The 15,517-nt window shown below is 44.6% G+C and overlaps 1 protein-coding gene across 3 annotated transcripts in view; it reads left to right on the plus strand.

Annotated features, from left to right (window-relative positions):
• Positions 1-845: 845 nt before the first annotated feature.
• The window catches only part of ZDHHC17 (zinc finger DHHC-type palmitoyltransferase 17), an 82,472-nt gene continuing 67,800 nt past the window's right edge, over positions 846-15,517 (plus strand). For all 3 annotated transcript variants that reach the window (XR_011048181.1, XM_068400583.1, XM_068400585.1), the window contains exon 1: positions 846-926. Coding sequence is in view for 2 of the 3 variants with exons in the window: in XM_068400583.1 (XP_068256684.1) it covers positions 864-926 (63 nt within the window). In the remaining variant the exon portion in view is untranslated. The remainder of the gene's footprint in view (positions 927-15,517) is intronic.

A 15,517-nucleotide genomic window follows, 5' to 3' on the forward strand; every position in this document is an offset into this window, starting at 1 on the left:
TAGGCGTGAAGATAAATTCCAATGAAAACTGGACAGACGTTGCTTAGTCTGGAACCATGTCAACATTAAATGTACAAGGGAGCTCTCCTTTTGCTCTCATTCCAAATTATAATGAACTTAATTAAACTCAAGTTTATCTCCGAAAACATAAATTATACTAAATATTATTTTCTGAAGCACTGATACAGGTATCTCCAAAAAGTAACATGTTTCTGCAGACAACAAAGTTGCTAGCAAAAAATTTGCTTTCTCTTCGGCTGGCGGCTGCCTGCCTCAGAGCAGCCGTCCTGGGGCCCGAGGGTCCTGCAGGTCCCAGCCTGAGGGGACGGGGCCCCGCACGGCCGGGCTCCCCGGTAGAGCAGGCACCGTCCGGCTGTGGGAAGGCGGGTGGGCAAATGGTCAGGGAATCAGAGAGCTCTGCCCTGGAGACCTGGCAAAACAGCCCTGAGCCGCACGGGCAGAGGAGGGCGGCCGCTCTCCGCCAGCTGCGGCCCTCTGCCTTCAAACCCGCCCGCAGACCCATCCCCAGGCCGCTGCCGGGGCTCGGAGGCCCGTTAGCGCCCGTTGCGCCGCCGCCCGGCGCCCCCAGCGCAGGCGGCTCGCCGGCACCGCCCTTGCCGAAAGCCGTCGGGGAGCGCCCGGGCTCCGGCAGCGGCCGGGGGCGCTGGCGGAGCGGCGGGACCGGGCAGCCCCCAGCTCCCCTCAGCTGAGCCGGAGCCGCCCGGCGGCTGCGCTCCCTGCCCCCGCCCGGGGCGCCAGGGGGCGGTGCGCGCGCGCGAGCGCGGGGCGTGAGGAGGGGAGGGGGCGCGGCGGGCGCGCGCGCGCGCTACCCGGCATGCAGCGGGCGGCGGGCTGGCACCAAGATGGCGGCGCCTCTGGAGGAGTACGAGAAAGAAGCGGGCTGCGTCCCCATCCTGCACCCGGAGGTGAGGGCACCCCGGTGGGCGGCGGCTGCGTGCGGGCTCGGGGCGCGGCCGGGACGGCTCCCCGCCGCGGGAGGGGAAGTGGGGGCGAGGCGAGCGGGCGGGGTGAGCGGAGGGCGGGAGGTGCGCCTCCGCCCCCCGCTGCCGGTCTGGGTGTGCGCGGCGCCGGCGGGCTGGGTCGGGTCGGACCGCGGCAGGGAGGGGGCCGGGCGGGGAGATGCGGTGCCGGTGGTGAGGAGGCAGGCAGGCTCTGTGGAGCCCTTCCCGGCGGCGGCGGTCCCGCCCGGCACCGGGCCGGGGGGTGAGGCAGACGGCGGGGGCCCGCCTGCCCCCAGCCCGCCGTGACCCAGCCGCTCCTCCGCGGGCAGAGTCGCCCCGAGGAGGTACCGCGGCACCGGCGTCCCTGAGCAGCAGCGCTCGCTGCCTGGCCGGGCTCCGCGCCCGCCCCCGCCGCCCCAAGGGGGCTGCGGCCCGGCTGCCCAGGGGGCGGAGGAGGAGGAGGAGGAATAAATGTTCCCTCTTGTGTTTTGGTGGCACTGGTCTGCGACTCGCCCGCAGTGGGGCCTGGTCCCATCTGCCCCGCGCTCCCTGGGTGGCGTGGGGTTTATTTGGAAAGCAAACGGTCTGTCTTTCCCAGTGTGCTGGCCAGGCGGTGGGAGGAATGTTTACAGGTAACATGTAGAGGTCGTTTCGTGCCATAGTTTTACCCTTTTTTTGTGCCGCCCACCTTTGTCAACAGCATGCGTGCATTCTTGAGGACTAGTCAGATTGTTTTGAAATGTATTTTAAACAGTGTAGAAAACCTTTTACGTGTGTACTTGTCAGCTGATGCATAACGGATTGTAAGAATTGATTTTTCAGTCTACAAAAAAGCTTAGTGCATATGCCAGGCTCCAGTTTTTGCTAAACAGATGGTACTCCTTTTCCTTAAGCAACATCTTAATGACACTTTTAGTTTTCTTGATGACTGAAGAGGCTCTATAGGCCTCTATATGTGATTGTGTATCTTATCCACTCTACCTCTCCAAACTGTGCTCACTTACGGTTCTGAAGGTTAAGTAACAAAGTGATGCACCCCAAATAAGTGTCTTGATTTTTTTCTTGTTGTTTTTTTTGTTTTGTTTTGTTTTGTTTTTAAGTGATGTCGAAGATTGATGCTACATGTTTCTTCAGACTAACTGGAGAAGTGTCTGCTGTTTTTTCAGAAGTTACAGAAGTTTTCAGTAACAATCGAGACTGTTGGATGTTGGCGTTCTTTGAAAGAAAATGTTCTTAACTTGTGGAAACTTTAGATGGGAAGTCTAAAGCTATAAAATAGAATAAAAAGCATCTATAGGCTGTTAGAAAATTATTGTGTTTCAAAGATGGAAGATTAGTATTTATTAAACTAACTTTGAGTAATTACTATATAGTGAACAAAAATGTTTCTATTGAAATTGGTGATTTTCACTAGTTAAGCAATCTGGTAGAATTTTATACTGTTCCTTTGGTGTATAAAGTTTGTGTGTACAAAGGAGGGGGAAGGAAGTTAATATATATTGTGTGGTGTAACACCAACCTGAATCTTTTAATATGAAATAAATATAACTTGTCTAACTAGTCTTAAGGGGTTTTATTTTATTTTTCTGGAAATACTGAGTATCTGACTATTTCTTACTCACAGGGTAGTATTTGCATGGATTTCAGTGGGTGTTACCTTAGTCCTTAAAATCCCTTTGTGCAGATAAACTTTAAAAGAGAAGGATGTTTTTAATGTTTGTGGTGAGAGTATCTGTTAAAAGAGCATTTCTGGAGTGTCTGTTAAAAGCTTGAGGATTCTGTACTGTAGCAGAGCTGTATTGTCACAGACCTGCCCCCTGAACAATGTAGTGCATCTGTGTTCAGTCATTTTTGAAGGTCAGGGGCCTTAATACTCAGTGATTTCCACTTTTTAAGAAAATAGCACCATGTCCTTATGTAAGTAGTGACGTTGGAGCATATAATCAGTTCTTACATTTGTATACATATAAAACTGATGCTTTTTATAGAACTGTCAAAATCATTCCCAGTTTCTTATGTTTCATGCTACTGTCATCTGTCGTGTATCTTTTTCAGATTTTTTTTTCTGTGCTTTTTTTTTTAAATGCAACTTACTTCTTACTGTCTTTTTGTTTTGACCAGTTTGGATTACTTTCAAAAGTTTAAGGGGTTTTTTTTGGAAGGGAAATGTTTGTTTTTATATGGCTTCTATGGCTTTGCATTTTGCCATGAGATGATGTTAATGTTGAGGAGTAGTCAACATGGATTCACCAAGGGGAAATCATGCTTGACCAATCTGATGACCTTCTATGATGGCATGGCTGGGTAGATGAGGGGAGAGCAGTGGATGTTGTCTCCTTGACTTCAGCAAGACTTTTGACACTGTCTCCCATAACATCCTCATAGGAAAGCTCAGGAAGTGTGGGTTAGATGAGTGGACAGTGAGGTGGATTGAGAACTGCCTGAAGGCAGAGCTCAGAGGGTTGTGATCAGCAGCGCAGAGTCTAGTTAGAGGCCTGTAGCTAGTGGTGTTCCCCAGGGGTCATTATTGGGTCCAGTCTTATTCAGCTTATTCATCTATGACCTGCATGAAGGGATGGTGTGTACCCTCAGCAAGATTGCTGATGACACAAAACGGGGAGGAGTGGCCGATACACCAGAAGGCTGTGCTGCCATTCAGCAAGACCTGGACAGGCTGGAGAGCTGGGCAGAGAGGAGCCCAATGAAGTTCAACAAAGGCAAGTGCAGGGTCCTGCACCTAGGGAGGAATAACCCCATGCACCAGTACAGGTTGGGGGTTGACCTGCTGGAAAGCAGCTCTGCGGAGAAGGACCTGGGAGTTCTGGTGGACAAGAAGTTCACCATGAGCCAATAATGTGCCCTTGTGGCCAAGAAGGCCAATGGTATCCTGGGGTGCATTAGGAAGAGTGTGGTGAGCAGGTCAAGGGGGCTTATCCTTCCTCTCTATACTGCCCTAGTGAGGCCACACCTGGAGTACTGTGTCGAGTTCTGGGCTCCCCAGTTCAAGAAAGACAAGGAACTCCTGGAGAGAATCCAGTGGAGGGCTATGAAGATGCTTAGGGGACTGGACCATCTCTCCTACGAGGAGAGGCTGAGAGAGCTGGATGTGTTTAGCCTGGAGAAGAGAAGACTGAGAGGGGATCTTATCAATGCTTACAAATACCTTAAGGGTGGGTGTGGAGAGGATGGGGCCAGACTTTTCTCATGGTGCCCAGCGACAGGACAAGGGGCAGAGGGCACAAACTGAAACATGGGAAGTTCCATCTGAAAATGAGGAAAAACTTCTTTACTTTGAGGGTGACAGAGCACTGGAACAGGCTGCCCAGGGAGGTTGTGGAGTCTCCTTCCCTGGAGATACTCAAAACCTGCCTGGACGTGACCCTGTGCAATGTGCTCTAGGGGAACCTGCTTTGGCAGGGGGTTGGACTAGATGATCTCCAGCGGTCCCTTCCAACCCTAACCATTCTGTGACTGTTGTAGGAAAGATGATCTTGGGAATAGTGAAAAATTACTTAAACACTGGAGTGCTGGGAGCTTATTTATTTATTTGTGAAAGGCTCAACTTAAAGCGATTCAAGTGATTTTGGTAAGAAGAGATAGAAACAGTGCTGAAAATATGAATGCTTTAGGAAATGGATGATGAGACTGCTTTTGGAGTGTGTTGTGTGTTATCTTGCTGAGTTTGTGGGCCTCCCTCCCTTCCACATGAACGCAAGCTGAACTTATATAATAGACTCTTGTTTCAAAGGATATTTATTCTTTCTTCTTATTGCAAGTTCCGTTTAGTGTGACAGTGTAGATCCCACTGTTTTCTACTAGCATTGTTGTAAGATTACTAGTGGAACAGCAAAGCATTTAATATCATTTTAGTGGTGAAGTACAACAACTAATATATACTGCTTGTATAATACTCATAGAATGATCTTATAGTGTAAGATAAATGCATGGAGAACTGCTGGCCAACCAATATATCTCAGAAATAGTTGCTAGAGAGAATTATTCCTGAATGTCATTGTTCCTGAAAGTCTTAGAGGAGTTAATCTGCTAGACTCAGACTTTTTTCATGAATGATTTGAAAGTAATAATAAAATTGTCATTAATAAAACTTGCAGATGAACAAGATGGATAGGTACTAAGCAGGGAGAAGAGAGCAACTGTGCAAAACCATCTAGAATTCTTGTGAAATTATGCTAGTAAAACAAAGTGCACATTAGTGCAGCCATATTTGAAGTAATGCATTGAAGATGGGAACATAGGCATGGGATTGTATCCTGAAACTTATTGACTGGTAGGATATAAATATGAACAAGCAGTTCTGCAGAAGCTCCCAGTATAATGCTTTGATTAAAAAATATGTAATATATTCCTTGATTTTTTTTTTAAAGGTGCTTTACTGATCAAGAACAAGAAGATGATTTTTGGCTGAGCATGTGGTAATACTAGTGATGAAGTTTTGTCTTTAAAAGTCACTGTTAAACAATGAAGAGTGTGGAAAAGAATTAAGACTTATTTTAATAATGCCTTATGGTGAAAGGCTTGAAAAAACCCTGTTCACATTATCAGAAGTAGTGAGAAGCACCTTTTTTGTCCCTTGTAGATACTTTCTTACTTGCGATATAGTGCTTTATTCAGTTTATACTTAACAAGATCCAGTGGCTGGAAAGTGAAGCTGAATGGGATCAAATTGAAAGGCACAAGTGGTAAACTGTGAGGGTGGGTAATCCTTGTATTGAAGAAAGGAGGGCAGTGATGGATTATCGAGCTTTTGATGTTTTCAGATTGAATTTGGATGTCTTTCTAGAGACCAAATGCAAGCTTTTGAATTCTGCACATGGATATCTGGGTGGTGTTTCAAATCTGTGAATACAGAGGAGTGTAGACTGTTGGGGTGACTCCGATTCCGAGTGATGTACCACCTCTTTCATACACAGGAATTCTTCATCAGGATTGTGAAGTGCATGGATGGCCAAAGAGAGGGAGCACCGTGGATGTAGATCTCAGGATGGACGTGGCATTGGCTGCTCTACAGTGTGATATTGTAGCTCCATTATAAGAGATGCAGAGCACCTTAGGGTGGCTTGGTAAGGCTGGTCTGAGTAGTCCCTGCTAGTTTGTTTCCTTCTCCCAATGTTCAGGTTTCTGGTGACAGTTACAATGGCAAGCTCTCCTTGCATTTATACATTGTAGCCCTAGTATGGGAATGCTACTCATGCTGTTTGTACTTGTTATCCTTCGACCTTTATACTGGAAAATATTCTTGGTGTGTGGCCTAATAAAACCTGAACTGCCAAAGGCTTTTCAGCTGTTCAGGGCTGCATCTCTTCCTAAATGGTAACAACTATTACTGGAGAGGAAGATCTGTTTTGTTACTGCGATGTAGTGCGTTCACCAGTGTTGTTAGGTTGTGTGGGATATGTTTGAGAGAGATGGAATTTATTGGTTATTACAGATCTCTTTTGGCATTAGAAAAGTCTTGGCTGTGAAAATTGAGGGGGTTTTTTTTTTTTTTTTTTTTTTTTTGCTTACTCTGAAGTCAGAGAAAAATCTTCCTGCAAAGTTGGAAGAAAATCTTAAGAGTTATGGGCTCTGGCAGGAATTATCCCAGCTGGAAGCCTTCATTTTTGTCTTTGTTTCTCTCGCTGTGGTTCAATTTGTAACGACCTGGGAAGTTAGAAGCATGGTACCTCCTTGTATTCCTTGGTGGTGGTGTGAAGAAAATAGGTAAACTTATTGTAGATAGTTTTAGCTCTAATGTCTTCTGTTTAAACTGTTAGTGAAAGGCCTGATTTTACAGTCTGACTGTTGCCTGTGGAATTCTGTTAATATTGCTGGGGCTGTAGTGGGGTGCATATTGTTCTCAATTGTCCTGTAAAGGTACAGAATTTGCCCTGTAGTTTAGTCAGGATCACTGCATTTGTGAGTTCATTCAAATATAGGTTATTGTTCATTGTATTACTTAAAAAGGAGGACAGAACCATGAGGTCTTGGACAAATTAGCATGCTTAATATTGAAAGTTGAGTCTTGCTTCGTGTATCGTGCTTATCTTCATAGTTTGAGGCCGGAGGGGACTGCAGATCTGATCCAACCTTCTAATGCAGGCATTGAGGGGTTTTTAATGAACTAATTCTTTTTATAGACAGCATATTACTTGTAAAGTAAAAAAGAAAATAAGGAAAATCCTACAGTAACAGATAATATTGTATAGCTGGGCAAGTTGCCCCGAAACTTAATTAGTCTATTTAGGACTTAAGCCTGTTTCTAGTCTGAATTTAATTTGTTTCTGTTCATTACATCTTGAGTGATGCCTATCCAAATATAGATCTGTCTGCATATGCGGATGATTATCAGATCCCTACACTGGTGTTATGGTCTGCAGCCCTACAGACCCTTTGGAGTCTCTCATTAAGAGGTGTTCTTTCATTCTCTCAGTGTTTTCATGGCATTGCTCTGAGTGCAGTAGCTGTTGTAGTAGTGAGCTTGAGAACAGAGCACTATTCTAATAGTCACACCAGGGCCAGTTGCAGTAGTAAAGTAACTTTGACATTCTTACTTACCGTTCTCCATTTGTATAGACCACTGTACTGGTCTTGGGAACTACATCACACTGGAAGCTTGTGCCAGATGATTATCCATCTCCAGGTCTCTTCAGTGCTTTCTGGGTAGTTTCCTGGATGGGTCTTTATTTTAGATATGACTTTGCTTTTGTTGGTATGTAAAAAAAACTTTATTCTGGCTTGTCCCAGCCTTCCCCAAGTAATATAAGCTACGTTGTATCAGAAAGAGAGTATTATTTATCCCCCTTTTCCCCCTCGCTAGAAAACTTCCTCTAACTGTTGTTTACTCCTAGGTTGCAGACAACTGTGGAATAGGGTGGGGTCAAAATACAAGCTCTGTAGGATGCTTAGTGTCCTCTCAATAGTATTTTCATATTAATGCTCCCCTGAGGTTTTAAAAATGTGAGCTACTGAAAAAAGCAAGAGCCTTTTTTTGGCCAGCATAGTCCTTAACTAAGACAGTATGTATAATAATCACAAAATCATAAGAATAAAGCGTGTACATCTCTAGTTTTTAATACATGCAAGATAGATCACATTAACTTTCTTTATATTCTAATTTCTTAATCAAAATGTCGGACAATACTAAATCAAATACTTTGGACATTAACTGTGTTTGACCATTAGTTCTTCTTTATCAATGGAAAGTGCTGGATTTATTTTTCTGCGAGGCCATGGTACTCGAGCATTACTAGTCTTTGCTTTTTTGTTAATTCTATATCAAACCTAGAAAAGCCAGCAATAACTTAAAAAAAAAAAAAAGGTTACCATTTATAACCCATGTTATCTTTTATCCAGATTGCTGGAGTTTCTTCAGGCTTAATGAAAAACAGTATTTATATCTTTTGGACTGTATGTTTGACCTAAACAACCTGTACTTTAAAGAAGTTTAATAATATTTGTTGTTACATTAGGAAGCATTTTATCATGGCAACAGGATGTGATTTAAATTTTCTGTCTTTTTCCTTGGCTGTTTTTGTTCTGTACTTCTTGAACATTTTCAAATTTTGTGGTTTTGTGTTTTTATTGACAGTTCTATCATTCTTATGTTGTAATCTTGACAACTTTTGTCCATTTGTTATGTTGTTAGGATGCTACTTGCCCTTCTAGGGATAGGGATGTCTTGTATCCCTTTGCTTGCCTTTCAGTTTTCTGTATTTTTCTAATTTGTCACGCTCATTGTCACTGCTTCTCTTGCCATTTTTACAAGGTATTTTTTTTTTTACGGTTGTTCTCACTTCCCTTGTAAGCTATGCAGTTTTTCACCACTCTGGGCTTTTTCTCAGCGGTAACATTGTGGCTTCTCAGGCATCTAGGAAACACTTAAAAATAATTTCAACTATTTACAGTTTTTCTTCTACATATTTTCTTCTGATTTGGGCAGTAATTGATTTTTAACTTTCTGGAACAGACCTTAAAGCATCAGTGATAAATGTCTGGTTTGACCTAAATTTGTGTTGACTCAGTTTGCCTTTCCTTGTTAAGCACAGACTTTATTTCTCTCAGATTTCACAGAGTTTTAGTCGTTGAACAGCGTTTGTTTCACTATGTTTACCTGTTTGCTCAGGAAAGTAATGAGACATTATAAATGTGGAAGAGGGTTACATTTTAATTTTGCAGAATCCAGTTTGCTGAATTAAAGAGAAAAATGTTTGTTTGCTTTTTGCTTGAAAACTAGATAATGTCATTGATACTGACATGTTTAGATGGGAACAGCCTCAGTAGTTGATATTTCAGCATGCACGCTGTCCTCTGCTGCTTTTCAAAGACAGTATGAGATAAAGATTTGACTTTCATAGCATCTCTGTAGTTGAGAGAAACATTGGGGTCTGTTACAAATGAGACTGTAGAACAAAGTCAAAAGCTTTTTCTGAAGTCGGAGTCTGGCTGAATTGAACCCTCAGGCCTGTCATGCCCAGTACATGGTGTAACATTGGACTACAATTTGTCTTGTGTGATTTTGAAATCTAGTAATTTCTTCCTACGCTTGTAGGATGCCCTGAGGTCTTTAGAAGTGTTTCCTTGATTGTCTCTGTAAGGGGGGAGGTATCAAAAATGGAGGGTAGTGGGAATGCTGTGGTCAGAGCTTGGAAGGCTGCTCACGACCAGGGGAAGATGAAGGTGACTCTAGTAAGGAGGGAATGCAGTAGCAAGAGATGGAGGACATCAGTGTGTGCTTTGAAAACACTTGTGTTGCTGGCTTTGAAGGATGTGGCTTTGCAACTGAGTTTAAGCTCATCTAAAGCCACAGTGAAATGCAGACTTAGTCCCCTACCCTTCCTGGAGTTAGCTCTTGCAATTGTGTGGCCAGTGGGTGAGCTGGGATGCTTCCTGCTTTGTGAGGCTGGGACCTGATCTCACTGAAACCGTTACTGCGCTGTTGTGAGAACTGGTAAGAGGTAACGGAGAATGTGCAGCCAGGGCCATGAGTGTGACCCATCCCTTCTGATGGCAGGGTAGTTTCAGCTTGGCTTAAGCTGATTGTGAACCTACCTTTAAACACTTCCAGCTGCCTGCATCTGCCAGTGATGCTTGTCTGGTCCCAGGATGAGCCAGTTCAGGGGAGTGAATCAGTAGAAAATTCATCCCATGCAAAAAAAAATGTGAATAACTCTGCCAGGTCACTAAACCTACTCATTGTAGGATCAAGTACACTACAGTACTGACAGAAGGTAGAGGGTGAGCTGGTGTGACCAGCTTGGAAGGTTAGGAGTTGGATGGAGTGGGACTGTTCTTAACTGTCAGACCACAGATTTACTAAGCTGTCTCTCGTATGCTGCAGAAAATTGACTATCAGCATGACTTGGAGCACCTTTCTTGTACCTCCTAGTTGTGGCAGATGAACCAGCCTATGTTTATTGTAAGTGGGAATGAGAGTTTGCCTAGTTGGCTATTGATTTGAAGCTCCATTTGCTGGTTCAAGGTTGTGGTGGGAATGGTGAATTGAAGTTTTCCACGAGGACTGAATGCAACTTATACTAACTTTCTTTTTTTCTGTATGTGCCGAGGAGAAAAGAGGATCCATAGCTAGAGTAACTGCTCATTCTGTTATGTGCACTTCCCAGTGCTCTAATTCTTGATTTAATTTTTTCACTGTTACTCAGAGATGAGTTAGCTATAAACTCAGAGAACAGCATAATTTACATTTGAGTGTGGCTTTGGCAAATACTTGCTGCATAAAGCAGAACCTTCAGTATACTTTTTTTTTGAATAGGTGATGTTACCAGGCTTGAAAATTGAATGAAGAATCTTGATCTCTGAAAAATAATTTTCAGAATATCCTTTCCTAGGAATTCTAAAAAGAGGGTTGTTTTTTCTCCAAGTAGTTGAGGATCAAGATAGAGTTAGATACATACTTAAGTGCATTTTTGATCTTCAGCACTTTAAGAATGAAATGCGTAAGTGGTTTTAAGTTACTGTCATGATGACTACTAACTATAGGTCTCTCAGGGGTTTGGTTATTTTTTTCTGTTGAGAGATATGCAAGGTCATATACTCTGAGGCCCAGACCTGTTTAAATCACTGGGAAAAAATACAGTTTTATTTCTGTTGAAATCCTGAGATTTTGGATGAGAACACAATCACAGAATCACAGAATCACAGAATGCCAGGGACTGGAAGGGACCTCGAAAGATCATCTAGTCCAATCCCCCTGCCGGGGCAGGATTGCCTAGACCATATCACACAGGAACGCGTCCAGGCGGGTTTTGAATGTCTCCAGAGAAGGAGACTCCACAACCTCTCTGGGCAGCCTGTTCCAGTGTTCAGTCACCCTCACCGTAAAGAAGTTTTTCCTCATATTTAAGTGGAACCTCCTGTGTTCCAGCTTGCACCCATTGCCCCTTGTCCTGTCAAGGGATGTCACTGAGAAGAGCCTGGCTCCATCCTCTTGACACTTGCCCGTTACATATTTATAAACATTAATGAGGTCACCCCTCAGTCTCCTCTTCTCTAAGCTAAAGAGACCCAGCTCCCTCAGCCTCTCCTCATAAGGGAGATGTTCCACTCCCTTAATCATCTTCGTGGCTCTGCGCTGGACTCTCTCTAGCAGTTCCCTGTCCTTCTTGAACTGAGGGGCCCAGAACTGGACACAATACTCCAGATGCGGCCTCACCAGGGCAGAGTAGAGGGGGAGGAGAACCTCTCTCGACCTGCTGACCACACCCCTTCTAATACACCCCAGGATGCCATTGGCCTTCTTGGCCACAAGGGCACACTGCTGGCTCATGGTCATCCTGTTGTCCACTAGGACCCCCAGGTCCCTTTCCCCTACGCTGCTCTCCAACAGGTCTGCCCCCAACTTGTACTGGTACATGGGGTTGTTCTTGCCCAGATGCAGGACTCTACACTTGCCCTTGTTATATTTCATTAAGTTTCTCCCCGCCCAACTCTCCAGCCTGTCCAGGTCTCTCTGAATGGCTGCGCAGCCTTCCGGTGTGTCAGCCACTCCTCCCAGTTTTGTGTCATCAGCGAACTGGCTGACAGCGCACTCTAATCCCTCATCCAAGTCATTAATGAATATATTGAATAGAACTGGTCCCAGAACCGATCCTTGAGGGACTCCGCTAGACACAGACCTCCAACTGGACTCTGTCCCATTGACCACCACTCTCTGGCTTCTTTCCTTCAGCCAGTTCACAATCCACCTCACTACCCGATCATCCAGACCACACTTCCTCAGTTTAGCTGCGAGGATGCTGTGGGAGACTGTGTCAAACGCTTTACTGAAATCGAGATAGACCACATCCACAGCTTTACCATCATCTATCCACCGGGTAACATCCTCATAAAAGGCTATCAAGTTGGTTGAGCAAGACTTCCCGTTGGTGAAGCCATGCTGAGTGCCCCTAATGATCCCCCTATCCTTGATGTGCCTAGAAACAGCACCAAGAACAAGTTGTTCCATCACCTTTCCGGGGATGAAGGTGAGGCTGACCGGTCTATAGTTACCCGGGTCCTCCTTCTTGCCCTTTTTGAAGACTGGAGTGACATTTGCTTTCCTCCAGTCCTCAGGCACCTCTCCCGTTGCCCACGACTTAGCAAAGATGATGGAGAGTGGCCTAGCAATGACTTCCGCCAGCTCCCTCAGCACCCGCGGGTGCATCCCATCAGGGCCCATGGATTTATGGACGTCCAGGTTGCTTAATTGGTCCCTGACCCAGCCCTCATCAACCAAGACAGATTCCTCCTCTATCCTGACTTCTTCTGGGGCCACAGGGGTCCGGGGCTCCTCAGGACAGCCTCCAACAGTATAGACAGAGGCAAAGAAGGCATTCAGTAACTCCGCCTTCTTTTTATCCTCTGTCTCCAGGGCCCCCACCTCATTCATCAGTGGGCCTACATTGCCTCTAGTGTTGGTTTTACCTGCAATGTATTTGAAGAAGCCCTTTCTGTTGTCCTTGACCTCTCTTGCAAGGTTTAATTCCAAGGAGGCCTTAGCTTTCCTAGTTGCCTCCCTACATCCTCTGACAACAGACTTATATTCCTCCCAAGTGGCCAGCCCCTCCTTCCATGATCTGTACACCCTCTTCTTCCACTTGAGTTTGCCCAGCAGTTCCCTGTTTAACCATGCAGGTCTCCTGGTACCCTTCCTTGACTTCCTACCTGCTGGGATGCTCTGATCTTGAGCTCGGAAGAAGCAGTCCTTGAATGCTAACCAACTATCTTGGGCCCCCTTACCTTCTAGTACCCTGTCCCATGGGATTTCCCCTAGCAATTGCTTGAAAAGGCCAAAGTTGGCCCTCCTGAAGTTCAGGGTTGTGATTCTGCTAGCTGTTCTGTTCCTGCCACATGAGATCCTGAACTCTACCATCTCATGGTCACTACAACCAAGGCTGCCCTCAACCTTCACCCCTTCAACCAGACCCTCCTTGTTAGTGAGGATCAGATCCAGCAGCGCTCCTCTCCTAGTTGGCTCATCCACCATTTGCATCAGAAAGTTATCATCAACGCACTGGAGGAACCTCCTGGACTGGGGATGGCTGACTGAGTAGGCCTCCCAGCAAATATCAGGGTAGTTGAAATCCCCCATGACAACCAGGCCCTGTAATTGTGAGACTGCTCTCAGCTGCCTGTAGAAGGCCTCATCACCGTCCTCATCCTGATCCAGTGGCCTGTAATAGACACCCACAACAGTATCACCCCTGCCAGCCTGCCCCTTAATTCGCACCCACAAACTCTCAACTCGCTCCTGATCCGCCTCTGGACAGAACTCAATACATTCTAGCTGCTCACTCACATAAAGAGCAACTCCACCACCTCTCCTTAGTGGCCTGTCTTTCCTGAACAGGACATAGCCATCCATGACCACATTCCAGTCATGCGAGGCGTCCCACCAAGTCTCTGTAATTGCCACTAGATCATAGCCCCCCGACCGAACACGGATTTCTAACTCCTCCTGCTTATTCCCCATGCTGCGTGCAACACTCCTTGAAAAGAAAGCCAAAAAAGATGTATGTACATGTTAATGTAAGTTGCTGACTAAAACAAAACTTTAAAGTAAACTTTAAACCATAGTATTTTAAGCTTTTAATTTTTTTAACCTTTACAAATGCTAGTACATGCAGCTGTTTTAAATAACACTTGCTGCTGGTGATGCTATGTGTACAAATACAAGGCCTTCTGAAAAAACTGCTTGTGAAGCTGTTGCTTCCTAAAGTGTAACACTGTTCAGTTTAGGAACATCTGTAAGTAAATGACTAGAAAGCAGTCAGTTGGTTATGGATGCTTGCTTTGAAGAAACAAAAGTTACTTGTTACCAGCTGTGCCTTAAATCATGTGATCTCTGACCTCTGCGTAGAGTGGTTGGATTAAGGGCTCCAGTTGAGCATCTCTAACTCATTGTTAGGTAAAAAATTAGATCTATGTTGGAGAGTATGCGGGATTATTCTCTGTGTGATGGCTGACTGTTGCTTGTGGGTGGAACTCTATATCAGCAAAAGGACGACTTTATCGTGTTTGAGATGAGGCTTTTCTTAATCTATTTCGCCACTTTTTAAGGAAAGCATTGTCAACTTAAACTGTAACATGCTTTCAAAAAAAATCAAGAGTATTAGATACAGATTTTTTTTCCATTGTATATGCATTCTGTAATCAGCTTCTCCAGGGATTTTCACAAATGCATCTTTTCTGTTGGTGTTATTAAGAGACCGTGCAAATAGGCCAAAAATTTAGGAGGGAAAACAAACAGATGTCACAGGATGCTGTCAAATGTGAAAAATAATGGAAAATGATGACAGAATTGGCATTGAATGAAAGGGGGTTTTGTATCATGTCGTTCTCATTTTGTGTAATTTAATGCTATAATAGGGGGCAGGGAGAATCCCAGTATAAATTGCAGGAGTCAAAGTAAGGTGAGTCTGGTAGTATATATTTGCAAGCCAAACAATGAACTGTTTTATTGATATATAATATGACCAGTTAAGATTTAAAAAAAAAAAAAAAGTGGTATTGCACACTTTTTTTCATGGAGAATGTAATCTGGTTTAGATGAACGCTTTCTAGCATATGTTAGCTAAACTGGAGGTGTATACGCATCACCCCAGTTCAGACGATCTAACAGCTCATAGCTGCTGAAGGCTCTGGCTCCTTACACTGATGGACCTATATAGCCCTGCAGAATTCTTCTTTTTTTTTTCTGACTAGGACTTCGTGCGAATTTGGGAAGGATCAGGCTGCTCCCACTTGATGACAGTCAACAGTTAGTCAGATCAGCTGTTAGTGGTTTCACCCTAAATTTTACTGCTGTTTCTGGAGAAGAAAAAGCTACTGTTCTTATGCCTGTGAAGAATTAAATGGGATTCTCTCTAATGTTAAAACATGATTGATTTGGCCTCTGTTTCTGTGACTTCCTGTGTTGCAGAATTAGGTGGAAGGGGTAGGGGCAGGAAAGTTATAAACTTTAGAAGAGGAACTTCCATTAAAAGTGTTAAAATAAATACCAGCAGTGTCTTTTTTAGGAATGCAATGAACTGATCTGCTTGTACTTATTTTGTGAGCAT

Source organism: Nyctibius grandis, chromosome 5 (genome assembly GCF_013368605.1).
Source record: "Nyctibius grandis isolate bNycGra1 chromosome 5, bNycGra1.pri, whole genome shotgun sequence".
NCBI classification, from domain to species: Eukaryota; Metazoa; Chordata; class Aves; order Nyctibiiformes; family Nyctibiidae; genus Nyctibius; species Nyctibius grandis.